Genomic DNA, 23,582 nt, shown 5'->3' with positions numbered 1-23,582 from the left:
TTTCCTGACACTAACGTCTAATCCAAGACCAATCCTTTGCGTATCTGCCGCCCAGTCCATCTCTATTAGCAGGACCTATTCTCACGCCTCTCCCCAGAAAACATCCCCAGACATCCTCACAGCGAGGCGTAATTGAAAACCATGGCGTCTCACGGTCTTTTTCACAGGACAGGACCATTACTGACTGAGCCCAGGCTCAAAATCCGGCTGAGGCGGACGCAGACGGAGCCAACAACACAGAGTTCTCAATGCTTACCTCTGACCCTACTTCCTGTTTAGGTGCTACACTGATCCCTACAAAAAGCTGTGGTGTTACAAGCATTTCCTATTGCCACATCTCGACCTCCTTACAGAAAACAAAGAGTCAATTCAGGAAACTAATGAGGAAGCAGGAGTCAAATTTAAATACGGAAAATGAATTTCTGCAGAAAGCAACTGACGATACACTGTAATAAGATCCAAGCAAAGTCAACCACGATATTCTTTATGTTTTTCTAAGTGTACATAAAACACTTAAAATACCTACTTTGAACAGTTTGCTAATGTGCACAACTGACTCACGACACTACTCTGTATTATTATGCATTCATCCTTCAGACTTTTAGAAACATCTGGAAACAGACTAATAATTGGAAAGTGCAGGCCATGATGGATTGTCAGGTTTTAACTTGAACACAATTACTCCGGCTCACACTGAGGTAATTATACAGACGTGTCAAAGTCTCAATAAACAGCAGTAAAGACCCTCAATGCCACTGCTGTTTCTCAGCTGAGGCAAGTTTGCTACAGGAGTTAATACAGGCTTTGTACAAGTTTGACTGAAATACCCCAGCAGCTCTCACATTCAGGACACCGTTCTCTTAATGTCTGATAATGGGGCAGTAGGCATTTGCTTCTTCGTAACTTAGAAAGCAACTGACCTGGAAAACCCCTGCTATCATGGTCCAGGGGCTCTATAAAAAACATCAATGCGATGGCTGAGGAGGAAGAATGTGTTAGATAATAAGGACTAATATAGGGGCCAAACTGCTGCAGCTCCACTTCACACTATAAAATGAATTAAAACAAGCCCAAGAGTCACAGCTGAAACATTAGATCCCGCATTCGATATGCTGCAGATTGTCGGATCATAACATAAAAATGTGCCACTCAGCAATAAGAGTCATTCTGGGGGCGAATCATGACATACATGGAATCATGGTCTCCATAGGGGCTTGCCTGCTGTCTATATGACCGATGATAGCTGCTGTTCTCCACTGATCCCACACAGCTTCAGCACTTTGTGTAACTTTATGTGTGCTCAGCTGTTAAAACTTAGGACATCCCCTTTATGCCATTAGATTTGACTTTCTGAGTCAAGAAAAAAAAAAAAAAACAGTGGGCATGTGCATAAAAATAATGCTCTTCATGACAAAGGCACATAGATGAGAAGCATAAGACCCAGACTTATTAATACATGCACAAGCAGAACCAAGTGCAATGTGGGAAATGTTTGCAAATATTAATCTTTACACTTCCCCTGCAGGAAATACAATGCACTTGGAGGGCATACATTGTGGCACCAAATATTAATGCAATGATCTGAAATGAAATTACTTCCTAGAGCTTAGGTTTCTTCACTTAAACTCAATAAATGAAAAAATAAATAAATAAAAATAAAAAATACGAGGGAAAAAAAAAAAAAATACTATGACTTTCTTACCTGAGCACACATGGAGAATTCCTACTAGAAATACAAATCCAATAGAAGTTGGAGACATCATTCAACGCCTCTCTTATAAGAAAATGTCTTATTTATTCCAAATTATTCAAAAATTAATTCAGGCATCCGCTTCCTCATGTCAAACTGCAAAACAAGATGACAGGGTTTAGTCTGAAAATATATAGTCCAGGTTTTGTTAGTCACAAAAAGGCAAATATCACCACAGTCCAGTTTGTGAAGGGCTTGCTTTGCTTGCGCACAGCGTTTTTTTTTTTTTTCTTTAATGGAGTGAAATGTGGAAAAACAGGAGGATTTTTCAACACATGACTAGTTTCAGTACTGAATGCTTAAGAGTTTAAAGTAGAAAATGTGAGTTTAGAAGTGCCGGAGCTTTATCCTTTCTCTGAACGCATCCCGTTGCAGCCGTGCGTGTGAAAACCAACCAAGACGATCTCATTGAAAAATATTTACTTCCTTTGTGTGGTGCATGAAAAGTACAAAACAATAAATCCAATGGAAAAAGTGGGTGAAATAAACGCGCCGGAGTCCACGCGTAAAAGCTCTTATCCTTGCAGTCACATCATTTCAGTCCAGTTTTCAATCTGTCACTTGAGATCGGAAACTTTGCGCGTTAGTCCTGTCCTCCCTCATCCAGCAGATCCAGACAGAAGGTCAGTCCAACTTTTCCATCACTTTTTCTTCTGATTCTCCTCTGCTGTAACTCGGATCGCTCCTCTTGCGCGTCGCAGATCCCGAAGCTCAGGCGTAAAGAGGGAAATCCGGATTCATATCCACTGCGTTTCATTCAAGGAAAAGCGGAATGCCTGTGCGCCTTTCTACCCCCTCCATAGACCCGACAATGTTTCCCAGAGAAGAAATTTAACCTCTTCCCGCCTGGATCAGCCCAGTTTCACACCGCAGACTCACACACACACAAACACACACACATACACCGATGCTTGTATTTTCTTCAACTCATGTCCAACATTTCAAGGAACCATGCACAGCTATTCGGATCTGTTGTTTTTATTCCTTCTGCGGTTCCAGACTAAAAACAACCGTAATAGTATCCTCCAGTGATATCCCTACAGGGGCTTAAAGTATACTTCTGGATCTCAAAGGTTATTATTTAATGGCTCTAACATATTTAAGGGTTTGCTTTGTCGGCTGTGGTTAAATAGTCCATTTATAATCTGATATTTGCTACTTTTGGCAGCCCATAAATTAAAATAATATAACAGTCTTTATGAGGGATTAGTTCTTTTATTCTGTCTTTTTTTTTTTTTTTTTTTAGGTTTAAGATCATGGGGAAACATGGCACTGTTTGGGGGATGGTCTGACAGTTACTTTTAGGCTTGCAATCCTAAAAAAAAGTGGGACTTTTTAATGTAATTATTTAGTTAGTTTCTTATTTTACTGATTTGCCCAGCATATATTGCATAAAAACAAACAGCTTACTTTTCTTTGGAGCTAGGGTGTATACAATCGTATCTAAAATATGATTTTTTTTATATTAGTACAGTTAAAATGTGGACTGACTACCTATGCAACACAAACATAAGACTCATATAAAAATATATAGGCCTATATTTTTACTTCATGAACCCAGGCTTATATATAAACATGCAATAAAAGTGTGCAGCCTGCTATTTCTTTGCACCTCTTAGATATTTATTTTAGGTCTGGGATAAATTATTTACATTTATGCAAGTTTTCTGGCATTGAAAAGGTCTAACATATAATTTTGGAGAAAAAAACAACAACAAAGTTGTTAAAAAAAAAAAAAAAAAAAAGACACTGTATTGGAGACTTTCATACACCCCCAGCTGAGCCCACCTTCATCTCCAGGCCTGTCTGTGTTCTCCATGATGTGGATTTCTAACCAAACAGCGCCCTCCAGTGGCAGTTATAGGAACCAATCACACAAGCTGGTGTCAATAGGAATAAAGTAATAGACTTGAGTCACTGCAGATGTTTTGACCAGTTAAGGCAGAAACAAATACCATTAACTTGTATTAGAAAAATAGCTGCATCCCATTTAACTGTATTACTATTAAGCACATACTGGAATGACCTGCATCAAAATAATCAGTAAACAGTTACTCTTTCACATATCAACATGACTGCTATGAAAAAAATATGAGAACAGGCCCAGAGGTGATGAAACTGTTACTGGTTTTAGAGATCTTTCTTGATATTATAGTGAGAAGAATATTAATAGGATTTCCCTGCAGTGAATGAAATAACAGATGAATGAATAATCAGGACTCATGTATGCCAACACCATTTAAAAACACACAGCATGATTGTTTCAGTGCAGGGGTCACCAATCCTGGTCCTTGAGATCTACTATCCTGCATGCTTTAGATGTATCCCTGTTCCAACACACCTGATTCAAATGATAAGCCTATCGTCAAGCTTTGCAGAAGTCTGATAATGATGGTCAGGTTTGTTGGAAGAGGGAAACATCTAAAACATGCAGGAGAGTAGATCTCGAGGACCAGGGTTGATTACCCCTGTTTTTGGGAGTACACTGTTGCTGATAACGTTTAAAGATAAAGATAACTGTGACAATCATTTTTTCCCTGTGGCAGTATCAACATTTCCTGAAAATTGCACCCCCCCAGCATTTTCGTGGAAATCCGTCCATAACTTTTTGAGTTATCTTGCTAACAGACAAACAAACAGACAAACAGACAAACTCAGATGAAAACATAACCTCTGCTGTTCCTTGGCAGAGGTCATAAAAAGAAGAATGTGTCTGAAAACAAAACTGTTCCAACTTTATGGGCAACAGTGTATTATGTAAGTATGAAAATCAAAAGTAGTCAATGAATGTCTAACCACTCCTACAAACATATTTGTTCTTCAATGCTCCATAAAAGTGACCTGTGTCTGAAGTCAAAATTATGCCACCTTTATGGGCAAAGGTGTAGTTGGATTGGATGCATGAAAATACAAAGGGGTATTCATTGTGATACTGCAACAGTTTCTACAGTGTCAGAGAAGACAATAACATAATAGCACATTTTATTCCACTACTCACACAAGAAAGAACACTGCAAATTATTTGTTTCTTACCAAGATTAAAAAAAAACTTAGACTTCGAAGTGTTAGATAATTTGTCTTGTTTAAAGAGTTAATTTCTTATTTTAAGTGTTCATACATCTGTAGACACGCTTATTTCTGGATTTAAGAATCTTAATTCAAGAAATCTTATCAAGTGAAATTATCTTGCTGCATGGACAGATATTTCACTTGTTTTGAGTACCTTTTTCCTCAGATTTAGTGTTTTTATCTTGTTTTTAGACACCCTTTTTTGCAATGAAATAAATGTTGAGGTGATATGTATAGCCCTGCTAGCAATTGCTAGAATCCTTCTCCTGGTCTGATTTGGATCTGTGGTATTACTTCAAATACCTCAGACTGAACAGGCTGACCCAATCCAGTCAGTCTCGGTTGATCAGTGACAGTTCCAGTTGCATTGATATGTTACTGGAGATGCACAGTGGCTGAATAACTGATGCTCAGCCTCCTGACTCCAGCTCTGGTGCCATGACCAGACTGAAGAGAGCCCCTTGGCCATGTTCCTCTCTATTTTGACGATGATGTGAAGATCATTTTGTGATCTTTTTAAGCAAATTATCAGACGTCATAATGTATTCTGCACTGAGCACAAAACTGAAGCAAAATGGACCCCAAACTCTGTCATTTTACAGATTTTCATCCAGGACAGTAGGAATGATCCATGATTTGAGTACATTTGGTCTAGGAGTGTTTTAACTGCAGAATACACACCAGTAGGAAACACAACCGACACAATCGGATAAGAATCTGTCCTTTACCTCACAACCTTTTGATTGTGTACTCATCTACTTTTACATTATAGTATACTTACACACTATCCTAACTTGGCCTCAAGTTTTTTTTTTTTTTAATGTTTTTTTTTTTTTAATGAAAGCTTCCCAGAGATCTTTATCTGTAGAATGGTTTCTCGCTAATGAATACAGAGACTCAATTATCACCAAAGTTCTCACTTAGAAAACCCAAATGTGAATGAGTCTGAGAGGGTTCACTGCCAGAGGATGTGAACATTAAAAAGTTGAGAAATAACTGGTCAAAGAATTAAATATGGAGAAAAAAAAATAGTGTCTCACGCTTATCACAGTTCATTCTCCTCTCCATTTTCTTTCATTTACTGCAAGTAATGATGACTAATCTCCATACAAAGGAGGCTCTCTGTACACCCTCCCTTGCAACCTTGATCAGCCCAGAAGAAGCAGTAAAAATAGTGTATTATCTAAGACAACACAGATCTTTTTAATATCAAAGCCACATCATTTGCACAAGTTTTTCAACTGACAAGATACAAAAGGCTATAAAACTTTTCCATTCCTTACTACCAAACACTTCATAAAGTTAATACTAGAACACACAGTACCACACAGAACTAAAGAAGTCCTAAAACAACTGTTGTCACAGATTCCTGAAGGTTACTGTGGGTTACTTACGTTGTAAAACCTGGTCACATTTGTGTGGTTTGTAGTGAGAGTGTCTCAAAGTCTGATGGTTTTGGTGAAATCCAAGGTTATCGGTCATCCGTTTGCACCAGTGAGACTTTTGTAACCAGTTGAGACGATGGGCTTGTGCAGCTTTACGGTTTCTAGGGACTCCGAGCATGACCAGCATGGCAAAAAACATCACCAGCAAACACACAAGCTGCATGTTGATGGCCGACAAAGAACCAGTCCACTTCAGGAGTACAAGTAGGTAGTGTACAAACACACTTGTGCAGCTAGTTCAGTGCTGGCAGACTGGTCCCTTTTTACAAAATACTATCATGGTAGTTTCATAGTTCAAGAAAACTTCAATCCAAAGATCTTCTTGAAGGTTCTTATGCGACGATGTGCTAAGACTGCTGCACCAGGATTCCTTCATGCCGTAACCCTCAAGATCTGCCAAATACATACACCCCTGCAGGCTTGGCAAGGCTTGCAAATCCAGTGACAATGTTTCCCCCAGAGCATGATGGGATCTTAATGAGGGCAACTCTATACAAATTGTGCGTAGCGAAGTTCCCCTCTCCATCTCACCATCCAATCGCTCAATAGACAGACTGTCCTCTTATCTTGCCCGGCCTTTATGTCTCATAATTCCCCTTTTAATATTCACAAGGAGTTTGTGGACGTTCGGTCTTTCCTTATGATGTTTCTATGCATGCAGCAGGACAGGGGATCCTGTAGGCAACATGCTGAGATCCTTTCAGATGTGCTGGACACCTCACAAAAACCTAGGCCCCCCTCAACATAAGGGTGACGGGGTGACCCACAGGAGGGGTGAGGAAAGGGAGCCCACATTCCCCTGTCGCCTGACTAAGACTATTTAATGGCTTTCATTCCGATCTCACAAGCACACCAAGCAAGATGGCTTGAAACAAAACCTTCCCTATTTGAAAAGATGCTCCCTGTTGTGAGGCAAAGACAACACCCTTTCCCTAAAGTCTGAAAACTGAGAAGAAATTTCCATCCATAAAAAAACTGATATGTTTTAGAATTTGATACATGGCGTGCTGAGATTTATGTACTCAATATTGTATAATGCTAACAGAAACTTCAAAGATGCAGCCTGAGTCACCTTGGATAGAACTTCCAACTGGGGTTCATTTGTTCCTTCCATACAGGCTTTAGGTGGGCTGTTGGCATACTGCACATGCCTCTTATTCACTACAGCCTTCTATCATTCTTGTCCTGTCCTTGAAGAGCCATCCTTGTACCTAGCCATTGTCCAGCTTTTCTTTTTATAAGACAGCAATTCTCATTTTTAGACTTTGTGAGCTGGCTGTGGACACTGGAAGTCCAAGGTGTTTGGAAAAGATAAACACAAATAACATGAAGTAAATCTACTCTGTTCAACTCAGTTCTTTCTGCATTTCCATCAGTAAACAGCCGGAGGGTATCTCTGTCATGCTTCAGTTTTTGGGCAGTGAAGCATTTTACAGTTACACAAGCACCCTATCACAGATCAAAACAAGTATTTACTCTCACCAAGTGAACTGGTCAGGAGTTGAATATCCTCTGACAAGCAAGGGCAACACTAGCAAGGCTCTTTTATGCTTATATTGTTGACATAAATACGCGTTGAATAGATGTTGTGAAACTAGCCACAATTCTCGCTGTCAAATGGTCTCAATTTTCATAATTTAATGGCTTTGTCCTTTTCCCCTCACCAAACTCAATTGTGCAACAAAGGAAAAAAACAGCCTAAACATATGGAATTGTACTTTCCCGAGTGAGGCAATTTCGGATCTCTCGAAACATGTGGAAACCTCTCATTTTTACAACTTCCTCTTGAATGTAACTGTTGCATGATTGACGTGGGGTCATTCGAGTGTGCAGGATATATCTGCAGGACGAATCACGCTAAGTACAGACTGCTTTGTCATGCAATGTCCTCATGAGAGGGGAAACTCTAAATTTTCCTCTCGTTCGAGGATGTGATGATATTGAGGTGGCATGACAGATTGTTAACAGGGGACAGACAAGTGAAGAGATGGTGGAAGAAATATTTAGATGATAGAAAGGAGAGGTGACCTGTAGTCTATCATATCAGTCTTGTCAAAAGAGGCAACAAATCTCTCAGTGGTTGGTGCATGAGGGATGAAGGTCCTGGAACTTATTTTACTCAAATTACTGCACTTAAGAACAATTTTGAGGAATTGCATTTCAGTTTTTCTGCAATGTTTTTACACTCCTACTCTACTACAGACAAATATTTAGAATTATACTTTTGATTCCACTACATTTGTCTGACTTTAACAATGAAAATGTGCTGCGATGGATAATATAACAAGCATTTGAAATACAACACACTGTTAAACATTACACCAGCGGTTTCCAACATTTTTGTCTTCTGACGTGATACAAAAAGGGGTGTGCAGATGGCTCACATTTCACACAACTATGAATTGTAACAGTTCCACCAAATAGTGATGTTTCCCCCTAAACCTCTCACATGATTTCATTTCAGTAAATGTTCATCCAATCCAATAATTCATCAAAAATCAAAGATGATAGTAATAGTCCAGAAACCAACAACACATATTGGTATTAGAACTTTCTCTCCCATTAATCATGTGATGAGCTCTCAAATTTATCTGGTGTTCATGTGTGTAAATCTGGATATATATTAGTTCGAAGAAGCTAAAAGTAGCAGTAAAAACACTGATGCTTCACTATAAATAACCTCATAATGCATTAATATTAGTTAAACCAATACTTTTTATATGTTAAGTGCATTTTGTAGTAATAGTTCTGTACTTTCACTGAGTAAAATTTTTCATGCTTGTAGTGAAATACTTTGGAGATTTTTGCTGAAGTTCCTTCTTCCAACCTCAACAAAACTGAGATGTAATCTACTGCACCATTTTCTTCTTACAACATTGTGGATGTCATAAGTTTAATATCTGTTTTGACAAATTTAGACAGATCATTATTATTAAGGACTGTCAACACGCTCAAAAATCACGGATAAGGTTCATCGATATGGGCTTAGTTTAACGCACATATGATCAATGTTTAGACATGTGGTACACACAGCCAGCAGCCAAAAGACTTTGTGCTTTTAATCCAAAGCACAGCTGGCCAGTTAAACAAACCCAACCATATTTAGTACATGACACACATCAGCAGAGCCTGGAAGTGAAGCAGTAAGTGCAGTCCTGTCATAGTTCTTGAAGTTTAAGACAGAAAGCTCTTGTCAGCCCATTTTACCCTGCTTGTCCACAGCAGACAATGGTCTGGCACTTCAGCGCTACATAAGAGCCCAAGAATGTATCAGTCTGGGCTTCATCCCAGAATAAATACAGTTAACCCACTGAAATGAACCTGAGAGACAAGCCAAAAAGTCTTTTAAAAACTGGACAAGACAAAAAATGTCTCTTGTCACTATTATATTGAGGCTATGCCAGAGTGTAGAGAAAAGGACAAGGCAATTGTGCACAAGATGCAAAAGAGAGTGTAACAAAACAGATCGAAGAGAGGGAGCATTCGGATTCTCACTATGGCCTCTCTGTTCAGCTTTTAGACATGAGAAATAAAGACCGGGGGTCCAGTGAAAGAAAATGATGGCAAACTAAACAAATATGGTTCTGTTCAAGGAATGCCCCCATGCGTGACGCTGCTGCAAGAAATGTGAGGGAAAGGGAGGGAGGGAGAGGGCGCAGACTCTGAGGAGAAAGAAAGAGGGAGTTTCATAGGATGCCGCGACAAGGTTTGGAGCACAAAGCAGGATGAGGTGATAAACAGGCTGTTGCTTTTCCGCTTGCCTGCTCACACTGAATCCCCCTTTCCCGGTGTCTTTTAATGGGCCTCACATTAGCATCTGTTTAGCGTCAGCCTCGACATGGCCTGTGGAAACTGATTAAAATAACCCTGCTATCGTATAACATCCTGGCACCAACATCAAAATACAGTCAGACGGTGGAATAGTCTCAGCAACAGACATTCAGGAAGTTAGCGTGAATGTTGAGCACTTCTGTTTAAGGGGAAAAGAGCATTACTAGCTGCTTCTGTTCAAACATCCATATGGAAAGATTAGGTTTTTTATGTTGGTAATAAATGTTCAGCTATAAGATTACAGTATCCAGTTTGTGCATTCACTTGTATTACTACACCAACACTTGAGTGCAATTAAACTTTATGGTTCCTTGACTGTCCTTAAAGCATATTTAATTTAACAGAGCTTGTTTTGTGACCGGAGTTTCACCCCTTCTCTCATAGAAATGCTTAATGGCAGAAACATGCATCATTGTGCTTTGTGCTTAATTGGTTTAATTTGTTCAGAGACAGTAGAGCTTTAATGACTGACAGTGGGGCTCATGGTACTAGAAATTCCGTTGCTCTTATCGCTGCTGGATCGCACACAATCAACCTTAAACAGCAATTTAAGACAAGACAAGCTCCCAAATGCAGACCTCAATCAGAGCAACAATATGATTACTATTTACGTGAAAACATAAATATTAATTTCCTGCTAGATCTTGATTTTTATGTGCACTAAACACCATAAGCGCATTATATACTGTATGTGGGCTGTAGGTGTCAAAGAGTAGCTTCTTATAACACTTTTTTTTTTAGCTTGGAGTATTGACTGCTTCTACAAATACAGCAGCACCACCACTGACAACTGAAACAGCTCAATTAACGTTGAATAAAAGAAGTCCAGGTCCACATCCAGACCATTAAAGCTATCTTCATGTGTGAGCCTTATTGACTGACTGATGTGACTCTTTCAGGATGATCAAATAGACAAATTGCTGCAATGTGTGTTCTTAAATGTTCTTCTGTCCACATTCAGGCAATCAATCCATCCATCAAAACACATATTGTGACTGCAGAATTCACCACATTATTAGACAAGTCAACAGTGCCCAAATAACATACACTTATATTGACATTCTTCATTGAAGCGATCTGGTTTTCTTTACCTTTCTTTTATATCATGAAAGAAAAATCAATCAAAACTGTAAAAACCGAAATTGCTCTTCCAACATTCTAGACAAACCTCAAAAAGCGAAACTAAACTGCCACTGTGCTGGAAACTGATGGGGCATTAATAATTTTTTTCTCAAACTTATTTCTCTTAGAAATGTTCCAGAAGTGCACTTACAATATCATTCTGTAGTAGTTGTGGTTTCGATGGGGCCTAAGAGCCAACGTCGGGGACTAATTTCTCTCTGAAGACTTTGAGCAAAGAAAAATGCAAAGACGCTGCACATGCTTAAAGCATTCCCCAACTTGCAAATAAAAAGCCTATTCTTTCTTTTTCTTTCCCTGGTACGATCAGCTGCCAAAACAAACTGGCGCTGTGATGAATGTAATAAAATGTGATGGATGGGATATCTGGCACTAGTGACCTCACACCACGCGCCAGAGTCCAGGGAGCAGGTGCTGCTCAGATTTACAGCAGCCCATATCAGGATATTCCCCTCTCCCTCACACAGACACTGGGCTATGTTAAAACACCGACACACTGCTGCGTCTTCACAAACGGGTGTAATATGAGGTGTGGTCAAACCTCCAGCGCAACATGACTATGCATGAATCATATCAGCACTAATAAAACTAGCAATGATTTTACAACCATCAGTCATGACTGTTATTAAAGTAATTTCTGTCATGTTGGGAGGAGCACACAGAGCTGTCAGTGGGGTGGAGAAGAACTCCCTTTGTGTTTGCTCGTAAATACAGCTAACTGATCTGTAGGCAAATGAAGCTCAGGAAATGAACACACATGTCCATGTTGTGTTGTATAAATAACAGAATCAGTGCTGATGTTAAGAGAGCTGTAATTTATGAACACTTCCATTGTGAGTCTAAAAGCTATGAACAGCACATGCAACTACAGTAATTTAAGTTATATATTTGTTTGATGTTAAACTATTTAGTTTTCCCATAAAAAAATAAGGAGGTGCATTAAAAGTTTTCCTCAGGCTAAAACTACTTAAGTTTCTAAATGGCTGAGTTAAGAGAAACTCATAAAAAACCCTGGTGATTCAGAGTTTATGACCTAAGAAGTTTGGTTTAAGAGCAAATTATAAAGCAAGGTAGAGTCTAAGAACAATCTGAGTGCGAGCATATATGTAACCAGTAACATATTCAAAAATAAAAGACTCTTCATGTAATAGATACTTTGCAAATTGAAAATATTTCTTTCCATGTGTGTCTCTTGTTCACATGTAAACAGTGTTTTAGGTCGTGAAAATGGAGACTTTTATAACTGCGCCTGAAACAAGCTTTTGCTTCTAGCCTATTCCTTTTTTGGTTTTTATGTTTATTACAATTAAGCTACTGAGTACAATGATGTAAAACCAAAAATGAATAAATAAATAAATTCATTCGTTCATTCATTCATTCAAACATCAAATCCAGGTGTATAACTCAGGGTATGACCTGCAGTAGATCTGGATCAGCATGGACACCTTTGAAAGATGGACCAGACCAGTATTATTGACAAATCCACAGCATGTAAAGAATACACTTCAGCTAACACTTAAAGGAGTATTTAGCTTTTTAAGCAGAATTATGCATTTTAAAACATTTCCCTGTGGTCTATATAAACTGTAAATGCTATGCTTGGGCCTGAATTCTTCATTAATTCAACTCCACAGGTCCATCTTAAACCCTATTTCTGAGTAATGACACCAGAAAGGTCGTTTAGTGCACTAGCCCTTTAAATGCATATGAGCCACTTCAGGCCCCACCCCCTCCAGGTTGTTGGCTGTGTTGCTCTGTCCCGTTCAACCAACAACTGAACATTTTAGGTAATCAGCTCAAAGTTTGGACATATTTTGAGTATAGTCTACAACCACTGCTGCTGACAAACAATTATTGCAAACTCGGAGAAATGTTTGTCAGAAGTCTTGACCTTATATGTGCAAATATTGTGACGTAACTAGTTATAGACATAACAACTTAAGCAGGAATTAAAACAGGTTGTAGAAATCCACTCGATTTTTGCCAAAATGAATATAAAGATAGCTCTGCAGCACCTAGAGGGTTCAAATTCAAACTTTTTGAACGATTAGGGTCCAAATAGACAAATAAATGAACCAAAGACTAATAAAAGTGGGTTTAGTAAAATATGACTCCTTTAAGTGACTTTTCACCATTTGTTATACCATCTTTTATATGTAGCATTTTTTCTGTGAAAATCAAATATTTTCCCATATATTAATTTACAGATCATGTAGATGTTCATAAAAGCGCAGATTAAAGTTGAGGATTATCAAATCAGAAACACAGAAAACTGAAGAAAAAGTTTCTTTTTCAGCAAAGAATCAAAACTGAACATAAACCAAGCGTCTCCAATCACTGTCATCGATCCAACTTACTGGTTTTACTGATGAATCAATGTTGTAGAAGATGACGGTGTTTCCATGTTAGCAAATTTTAGTAAAATATGACCCCTTTAACATAACTTACATTTACGACAGTGTACTTGGATAAATTTATTTAAATTCTTCAGACTTCTACACTTCTTTTTTTTTTTTTTTTACTATTTCCAGCTTGGTTGCATTATGATTTCATATGACTAAGAAAACCAAAGCAGTCACATCATATTATATATAACTGGTCATGTAATAAGTAGTGGTCTCACAATGACTTTAATTGAAATTAATTTTTTACATGCAGTTGAAAGCCTTAGTTCCTGTAAAGTCAGTAATGCAAAGCCTTTCCTCCTCTGCCGTGTGGAATGTGACCCATTTACCTCCAAAGAAAACACTTATTATCCTTTCACTGAGAAATTAAGTGTGTTTGACGGGGCAGAAGCGACTGATTATTAGCACTTAGCAGAACCCCATCCAATCTTCCCAATTATCATGAGGACACTAGAATCGTGAATCTGAATATTCTAATTTAATTCTCACCTCTTCGTCTTTGTGCTTTCGACCCCAGCACGCTCATGCTAACTCCCATCTCAAATCTTACCACTACTCCAGTGCCTCTTGACCATATTATTCCACTTGCTGTCCTGACTAGAATGGCTAATAGACCCATTTCCTGGGATGGTGCTAAGCTAAGCTGTGTAGATCAGGGAGATGAAAAGAGATTGGAAAGGGAACAAAAAACCCAACTGGCCTCAGCAGTGTGCAGACTGTGGGGAAGCTATGTGTAGGACATTAGTGCATGGTTATAACTAATTATATCTCTAGTGAATTGCTCTTGCAGGCATAGTAAGGGGATCTTTCTTATTGTAGAGCTGGTAGAAAATGAGGTTTGGTCCTGCAAAGTGCAGCAAGATGAACATGTAGCTCTGCTTTTCCTTGCTATTATGATTAAAAGAGCACTAAGGCTGATGAACATAAGTGAGTGTCGGTGGAGACGTGACACACTGATGCAGCGGTGACTCCTGGGTAATATATGTAGGGGTGACACTGTCAAGGAAATTGGTTTTCAGGGTGGGGACTCAAGGCCAGCACAGCAGCCCGGGAATGAGCGCAAAGGACGAACAGAGAATGGAGCTTTCCATCTCTCTCATGGTAAAACTGTCAGTGCCATGAATGTAGACACAGAGAACTCCACATCCACATCCACATCCACATGGGTAGGAGGGAAAACAGAAACTCTATCTCTGTTGCTGCTACAAATATTGACGTTGTCTTCTTAAATACTAAATACTCCATGCATATGTCATTTTTCATTTTAATATTTCTAATGCATTTATCACAACTGCAATGAATCAGATTTCAAAATATCATCAGTGTTAGACTATGAGCACAGGAACTGATTCAGAGTTATTAATAGAGATAATCAGTGCTGGACCATGCTCAGAGAAGCTTCATCCAAAGGTTAAGGGTCAAAATAAACATATTTCTGGAAAAATATGAAGAAAATGAAGAATAGAGTGCAAAAATACAACCATCATAGCAAAATGTCCACCTTTTCCACATTAGTTATGTATTTAATGCCAATTGAAAATGAAAAAAAAACCCCAACATGTTATTATTTTTGAAAAGTTACTGTTGAAGAATCGAATATTCCCAAGTCCAATCCACACTGGCATCCTTTGTATATGGTGTCCTTTAGTTTTCAGTGGTTCTTAAGTAACCATAGATTTCTAGAGTAAAACCACCCAGACTCATTTCTGCATAAAATAACTTAAATAAACCCAGAATCATTTAAAATCCAACACTTTGTCAATTTCTCTCTCAATAAAAAAGTACAGTGAGGCCTTGGCCTCGGTGTGACCCTCTACAAAAATAAAGGTTGAATAAATGTAACACAAATGTAGATTTTTCTGCCTCAACATAATATAAAATCAATGACAACCACCCATCACAGTCAGTTATTTGGTTCTGGACACGCTGGCAGGTGACAGGAGAAATATGAGCTCAATGAATAGCTATTAAATCTCTATTGGTATAAGAGGGTCTTTGACTTAATTCTACCTGGACTCAAGTACACTGGTATTTGTAAAAACAGACAGAAAACAGTGATGTGTAGCCAATAGGTACAAAGTGATGGAGAAGGCCATGAAAATTAGAGGTAAGTCTCTTGACTTTGAGTTTTTTTGTCCATTTGAAGGCAAATAAGAAGCAAAAACATCAGAAACCCTAACTTTAACAGTTAAGGAGTTTTGTCACTGATTCAGTCATATTCACCACCTCAAATCCTTCCATTGGATAATTACTGTAGTCAGAGTTCCTACAGGTTTCTACAAGTTAAATTTAAGACTTTTTAAGGCTACTTAGAACCAAATTTAATGCCCATTTCACAACAATACTGGCAAAAACTTGTGACTCCTAGAATTTAGGAAAAAGTGAATATTTACTCCAACGCCTTGAAATTAAGAACCAATTATCAATAACTTCGCAGCCTGTTCCAAGTAATTTCTTGGAATGGGCTGCAAAGTTAGCAATAATTGATTCCTAATTTTAACATAAATCGTCAGGTCGGACAAAGAAGACGAATGTTACTTTCTTTGCAGCTTGGACATTTAACAGACACATTTAAACACAATCCAACCAACAAATTTATGGCAACATAACTTAAGACCTACCATATCAAGTTGAATACATTTTAAAGACTTTTTTAAGGTATTAAATACAGATTAGTAAATTCAAGACTTTTAAGACTTTTTAAGACCCTGTGTGGTAATTAACCTGATTCAGCTGCAAAAAATTCTTAAACACCAACTAATGCAGTGAGGAGCTTCTCAATTCTTAAACAGTCATCAGTTTATAGGGAGCTTAAAGACTGGACTGTGTTTTGATGAACAAAGGTCATGTGGTCTGATGAATCCAGACTGACCCTGTTCCGGTGTGATGGGCACATTAGGGAGAAAACAGAGGCAGATGAAGTGATTACCCATCAAGCTTAGTACCTACAGTACTAGCCTGTGGGGGCAGTGTTATGGACTGGGGTTGATTCAGTTGATCAGGTCTAGGTTCAGGACCATTATGTGTCCAAAAAATGAGTTCAGCTGAATCTGAATATACTAAATGACTGGTTTTGGATGGACTGACCACTGGAGAGTCCAGACCTAAACCCTCACGAGAATCTTTAAGATGTGATGAAAGCTTTACATAGCAGTTGGACTCTCTCATTAACAAGACACAATCTTGACAACAATTAATGCAACTTTGGACGACTAATGTGTCCCACAATCAAAGCTATATGTGCTCCCATGAAATATTGTGTGTGGTTGACACAATGTAATTTTTTTTTTTTCTGTTGAAGTATAAATTGACAAGATGGAGGTGTGGCAGGTCATGAAAACAAGTTTACAGAATGGTATAGGAAGTTTTTTTTAGAGTAAGTTCTTCAGAGTATATATACTAATCTTAATGTCAACCTGGTTACTAACCCACCCGTTTTGATCTGTGTGGTTTTTTTTTGTCTTCTTGTGCTCTATCTATCTATCTATCTATCTATCTATCTATCTATCTATCTATCTATCTATCTATCTATCTATCTATCTATCTATCTATCTATCTATCTATCTATCTATCTATCTATCTATCTATCTATCTATCTATCTATCTATCTATCCATCTATCTATCTATCTATCTCAACTGAAAATCTTTATACCCAACTTCCTCAATCGCTCTCTTCTGTTCCTCTTAACGGCATTCATGTGCAACATGAGTTACTATTAGCTTATAAATGGAGTTAGCATGTAAAAACAACAGCAAAAAACAGACACTCCAAAACATACTTCATGTAAGCATGTAGCAATACAAAAGCAGCACATATTGCATATTTAGTGCAAACATGGCTGCTTATAATGTAACTATACTGGGGACCCTCATCTATCTATCTATCTATCTATCTATCTATCTATCTATCTATCTATCTATCTATCTATCTATCTATCTATCTATCTATCTATCTATCTATCTATCTATCTATCTATCTATCTATCTATCTATCTATCTATCTATCTATCTATCTAATCTGAGGAGCTGCTTCCAATTGTGGGCCCCATGAGAGGTAAACATTGTGGGCCCTTCATGACATAAAGTATCTATACATTTGTCGTGGGTGGGTGGTGGGATATGTACGTGGTGTAGGGGTATGGTGGTGCATTCCATAAGTGCAGTAACTACCGCAACTGGTGTGATACTGAAACTTAACTGTAGAGGTCTGACTCCTGGCTTTTATGCCTCTCTTTTACTCCGGAGCTTACATGACATTTTCACAACTTCTAACTTCTATATCCATTGTGCCCCATGAATTTGTCATGTTTGCACCCCCTTTACGGCACCCAAGATAATAATGCAGACACCGCCTTCAATTTATCACTGCCTATTCAACTTTTTATCTTTTCACCATAGAAATGGAGAAATAAAATCCTGCCTTGTACTGTGTATTGACAGATACTTCCCATGCTTTCCATTAAATCATTACTCAAGATTATCAACCTCACTAACTCCACAGCTCTCACTTTGTTCTTACATCAGCCATCAGTACATTCATCAATACATTGAATGGTTTGTTCTCAGCATTCAGGGGCAACTGCTTTGCGAAGAGATAAAGTGCAATATTATTACAGTCTGGACCCCTCTATTCCGTCGCCAGTCGTTGATAACAGTGTAGAAACCTTGAATTCCCCCTCCCCCTTTCCCCCTCTCTTTATTTCCATAACCTGACAAATGGAGCAACCTTCTGAAGTTGCCGTCCTTTGTGATCTGTGACAAACGCAATGGTAGCTGTCAGCAGAGAGGCAGGATATGAAAGCCGATGTGCTCTCTGAAGTCACGCTCCGGCTTTCATGTCGGGGCAGAAGAACCTCAGACCTGTCTCCTTTGTGTGTGTCTGTCCTCCACGCAGCAGCTAGAAAAGTGTAAATGCAACAGTTTTTTTCTACACGCTGCTCTAATCCACTGCTTTGACACAGTTCGGTGTCATTTATTATGAATGTGAAGTTCGGCGGAAAGCTCTTTGATATCGGGAAACAATTAAGGGCTGGCTGAGAGTCGGTGTCTTGGGGGACTAATAAAAACACTTTTAATGTATTGCAAACTTCAGGTCAGCATGTGGTTCCTTATAAAATTCTCAGTAAACTGTATTAGTCCCAGCTGACTACATTACTGTGTCATTGCTTACACTGAACCAGTTTTTTTTAGTTTAATACTGTAGTTTTTAGAACCACAGAGTAAAAAACAGGTACAAATATCAGACACCTTGATGTAAAGCTCTTTCAATGTGACATATCTACATTCTGTCCAATAGGTTTAGGTATAAGCTTGGTATTGAGGCAAAGACGACAAGGACTTTCCACCCTTCTTCCACAATGCCATTATGTCAGAGTCTGATCAGATTAACAGTGAAACTTACTCATTAATCAATGAGGCTCTTTTCCCACAAAGGTCATTGATATCACATGGCACAGAGTCAAGAATAAACACAAGCAGGCACCTTCAAGATTCTTTACCATAACACGTGAAGGTGCTCTCCGTTTTCACCTGAGCTCAAACTGGCAGCTGTCAAGATTATCCTGCCGTTCCATCCAGAGAGTTACGCTCCCTGATAATGGAGTCTTTGGCAGGCGCCCACTTTGCTCTATCAGCAGCAGACTGAGGTATTAGGCCACATTAGTCTCATTTCCAATTCACTGACTGGGCCACATCGATTTTCTTCATTTTCATGCACGGATGGGATTAAATGGCCAGATTAAAGATGAAGTCCTGGCGCTGTCCAGTGAACAGATTTATCATTCTAAAGATGAACATAAAACGCAGTGAGGTAGATATGACATGATTTTCCTTTTTAAAGCCTCATTCAGAGCCTTCGGAGAGCCTTTCAAGACATGCTAACCCAGAGTTTATGGGTAGCATTCCTTTACTAATTTAGACACACTGGATGTAATATGTGGCTAGAGGTCAGTGGCGGACATTGACTGCATTATTACCCCGCTGCCCGAAGGGGAGGCAAGGGGTATTGTTTTTGGTTCGGTTTGTTTCTTCGTTTTTTTTTTTGTTTGTTTCACTTTATCAGCAAAACTATTGGTTGAATTCATACCAAATTTGGATTATATATTGCCAGTGACCCAGAATAGATCTTATTACATTTTGGGAAAAATAGGTCAAAGTTCAAATGTTTTATGAATTTTTAAAATCTTTTTTTCCCCCGTTTACTTATAATGGGCAAAATTTCAAATGTCTGTAGCAGCAAAACTATTGGTTGAATTCATACTAAAGTGGGTTTCCAGATTGCCAGTGACCCAGAATAAATGTCACTACATTTTGGGAAAAGTAGGTCAAATTTCTAATTTTTTATGAATTTTTTACTTACTTTTCTTCTCCCATTTACATATAATCAGCGAGATTTCACATGTATAAAAACATCAATTTTGTTTCAATTTACTTCATACTTGGCACATATATAGAGGTAATTGATATGCAGACATCAGCACACGCATAGACATGATGACATCAGCTGGATCGATGCCAAAATAAGCTACAATACGTGCGAGGGGCGGGGTTTGTTGTGCCTGGCACCACTTGTTTGAGTTATTTTCACCACCACTGCCAGTGAATATTTATCTCATATGAATCCAGTAGAAATTAGGAAAGATTTCTTGGTTTCTTTAATGTAAAAGGGGGTGATAAGTAACAATAACAAAAACAAAAAATAAACAGCTGATAACACTGGTATCACTATTGACTATTGGCCAAATTGTTCTTTTAAAATATTGGAATTGTCTCAGCATCCCTAGCAGAAATCATGATTAACATATTTGCTTTCACATTATATTTAGTGATGTATATACACATTAGATTAGTTCATTCTGATGAAAGTATTTCAAGTTCTGTGAGCTACTTTAACATTCATTGCTAAATTAATGTTAGATGAGTAGATTTGTCTAAATTTAAGTTTTAACAAAGAAATTAAATTACAGATTTCTCTTAATCTGGATATGGTTTGAAGTGTGTGATTTAACTGCAACTTGGCAAAATATAAAAGATAGGCCTAGTCATATTTAGATATTTTACTTCATATACGTTAGATCTAACACTTAAAGTTGTTTTGGTATTATTAATAGAAGCTGCATCACTTCCCTGATGTAAAAAGTCACTGGATGTGTAGTTGTTAAGAAGAATCATAACGACATCTTACAACTTACAACTGTAATATATTCGAATAATGACAAAAACAGTAAAAACAAGAATTTCAGGAAAATATAAGAAACAGACCAACATGTCCAATATTTACTGTGTTTTACACCAGGTTTCAAGTGTTTATACCATGACAAATGTTTTTTACAGTTTGAGTTACTTTTTGTCATGGGAACAGAGGTCACGCTAAATACTAACTATTGCATGTAGCTTATGTTTTTGTCAATTTTTAATACTGTGCACATTATTTCCCTGTATTTTCTTGTTGTATCTTAATAAAGAGTCCATGATATTATGTAAAAACAACACATCTGAACCTGGCATGAATTTTGCACAGAACTGAAGATTTGTTGGTTATTTATTGTTTGTAAATTTCATGCAAAATAAAATCCACGTTTGATGAGCTACTGCACACAGTAATAAATCCTAATAGGGGTCTGGGTAGTTACTTAAGTCCTCCCTTTTCTGTACAAGACTTCCTGAGGCTGTGTGAGGTCCAGTAAATCACCTGGGGAACTTGGTCTCCTCACTGAAGCAAGACATTGAGAACACATTACCCTTCGCTCTGGGGTCCAGTGAAAGCAACACACATGCATCATCAGTGATTTTCTCTGGACTCAATTGTTTTACGTGTGCATGAGTCGGTCCCAGAGGTGAAAACCCTATTTCCAGGTCTTCATTTCCCCGCAGAGCACTGTGGTCTGAGATACCAGCTATATCAATCAGCTGATGCACTTGGAGTGATGCTGTGGGATTCCCTATAGCCCTCTGAGATGTGGCGCTCAGAACACAGAGATAATGTTTAATTACTGTAGACTGTATATAGTCGTAGCCAATCAAATGAACCTCATATTGATCTATTGATACCTCTCATTTTATGTGTTCCTACTTCTATGTCCAAACTTTACATGAAAACATTATGGCACGAGATATGAGTACATTTCTGAATTTGAGAAGTGCATGCTGGGATGTCATTTTCATATCTCCTTTTAAAGAACAATTCTTTATTTTAAAATTTTTCGTCATATCCACCTACAACTGTGTATTACTATAAGTCCTTATTTACAATAGGCAGGTACCAAATTATCATTATTATTGTGTGTGTGTGTGTGTGTGTGTGTGTATCTGCATAGTTCTGAGAAATCGAGACATTCTTCACTGGCCAATTTGCTACCTACAGTTGAGGAATGGTCCTATCTCCACATTAAATATCTCAGCAAGTTAATAGGACCAATATTTTGGGAGATATTAATCATTTTGGAATACAATAGCCTTACAATCACATTGCTTGGTTGACCAGAAGCGCAGTACCACACTGCATGATGGGAAATGAAGTTAAAAACAGGAACGAACCATTTACTAAATTCAGCCCCTAGGTATTGGTATTAATATGACCCGTGGTTCCCCCACAGATTAACACGCTAGTAATGATATATTATGGAAACAATGTTATCTTTAATGTAGAATTGTTGCTCAAATAGTGAATTCTAGCAGCTGCGTTTTATCTTTTTGAATTCTGCAGCACATTTCATGTCTGAGAAGAAACATTCAGTGTGGATTATGGTTGTATTTTAGTCAGATGACCTACCCCTAACTGTGTGTGCAATATATATTTATCTCTACTGTTTCTTGGTTGGTTGACATGCTTGTTTTTATTCTGTATATATTTATACCTTTTTTTTCTTTTAAACTGTTTTGCACTACGCACCACAAGAGAGTGGTCTCTTATAATTTCGTTGTATATATGTATAATGACAAGAAAGGCATTCTATTCTATTCTATTCTATTCTATTCTATTCTATTCTATTCTATTCTATTCTATTCTATTCTATGTCTACAATATACATATAAGAATTTATGAAAATTCAGAGGACACATCCCAAGCGCATCACATAAATGAGATAAAAAGTCTATCTAGTACACATAAATGGGTTTTGATACAAAGTGTAATATCTAGCACAAGTGTTCTAATTGTATATACCGCGATAAGCATGTACCACCAATAATAAATACAAAGGTTCACATCTTAAATCCTGCACTGTTTCAGCAAAAGCCCAGTTCAATATACTATATAAAACAAACTAGTCCTGGCTTAATTCACTGAATACAACAACTGACACATTAGAGTAGTTTTATGTAAAGCTGCAGCTTCAGTACCTGTGTAGCCCAAAGAGTTGTCATCCTCATGTTCAGTGGTGGGAGCTGCTGTTGCCCCTTCGCTGGTCGCATCCTGAGCAACTCCGGACTCTGTCAACAATAACAGCAAAGGGACTGAGTACCCTGATGCATTTTTCCCATTTTCCCCACCCACGGTCCAAACCTCCAACCCTTCGCATCCCTGACACGAGCAGAGACACAACATGGTGAGAGACATCAGGCTCCATCCTTGTAAACTTTGTCTCAACATCCTGGTAAGCATGCAAAAAAAAAAAAAAAAACTCCTCTTCAATCGCTATGCATAATCCAGTCTGTAAACCAGTGGGAACCAAAGTGATGAGTTTGTCATGTATCGATCATTCAGTTACTAGTTCTTGGGAGTCTGGGCTCAGCAGGAGGTTGTACTGTTACCCTCTGCTGTGCTTGAGTCTATGTGTGTGGATGTAAGTAAAACAGAGCCATCTCTAGCCTATCACTAGCCATAAGTGGGTGCACCCCTTGGGAGCTCATGGGCAGGACAGCGGAGGGAGGCAGGGGCACACTCAGCATGACTGACAATACCACTCTACATGCACACACACACTGTGCACTTGGTCCTGATG

General features: G+C 38.3%; 1 protein-coding gene across 2 annotated transcripts in view; it reads right to left on the bottom strand.

The window, feature by feature from the left end:
• Positions 1 to 23,582, bottom strand: part of robo1 (roundabout, axon guidance receptor, homolog 1 (Drosophila)) — a 201,816-nt gene that overhangs the window by 149,635 nt on the left and 28,599 nt on the right. Inside the window, exon 2 of one of the 2 annotated variants that reach the window (XM_030152720.1) lies at positions 22,981 to 23,070. In XM_030152720.1, the coding sequence (XP_030008580.1) occupies positions 22,981 to 23,070 (90 nt within the window). Of the gene's footprint in view, positions 1 to 1,702; positions 2,610 to 22,980; positions 23,071 to 23,582 lie in introns of those variants that run through there. The other variant, XM_030152719.1, reaches the window with a different exon arrangement.

This window comes from Sphaeramia orbicularis, chromosome 13 (assembly GCF_902148855.1).
Source record: "Sphaeramia orbicularis chromosome 13, fSphaOr1.1, whole genome shotgun sequence".
NCBI lineage: Eukaryota > Metazoa > Chordata > Actinopteri > Kurtiformes > Apogonidae > Sphaeramia > Sphaeramia orbicularis.
Note: the sequence above shows the minus strand (reverse complement) of the source record. Positions and strands in the feature narration are given on the sequence as shown.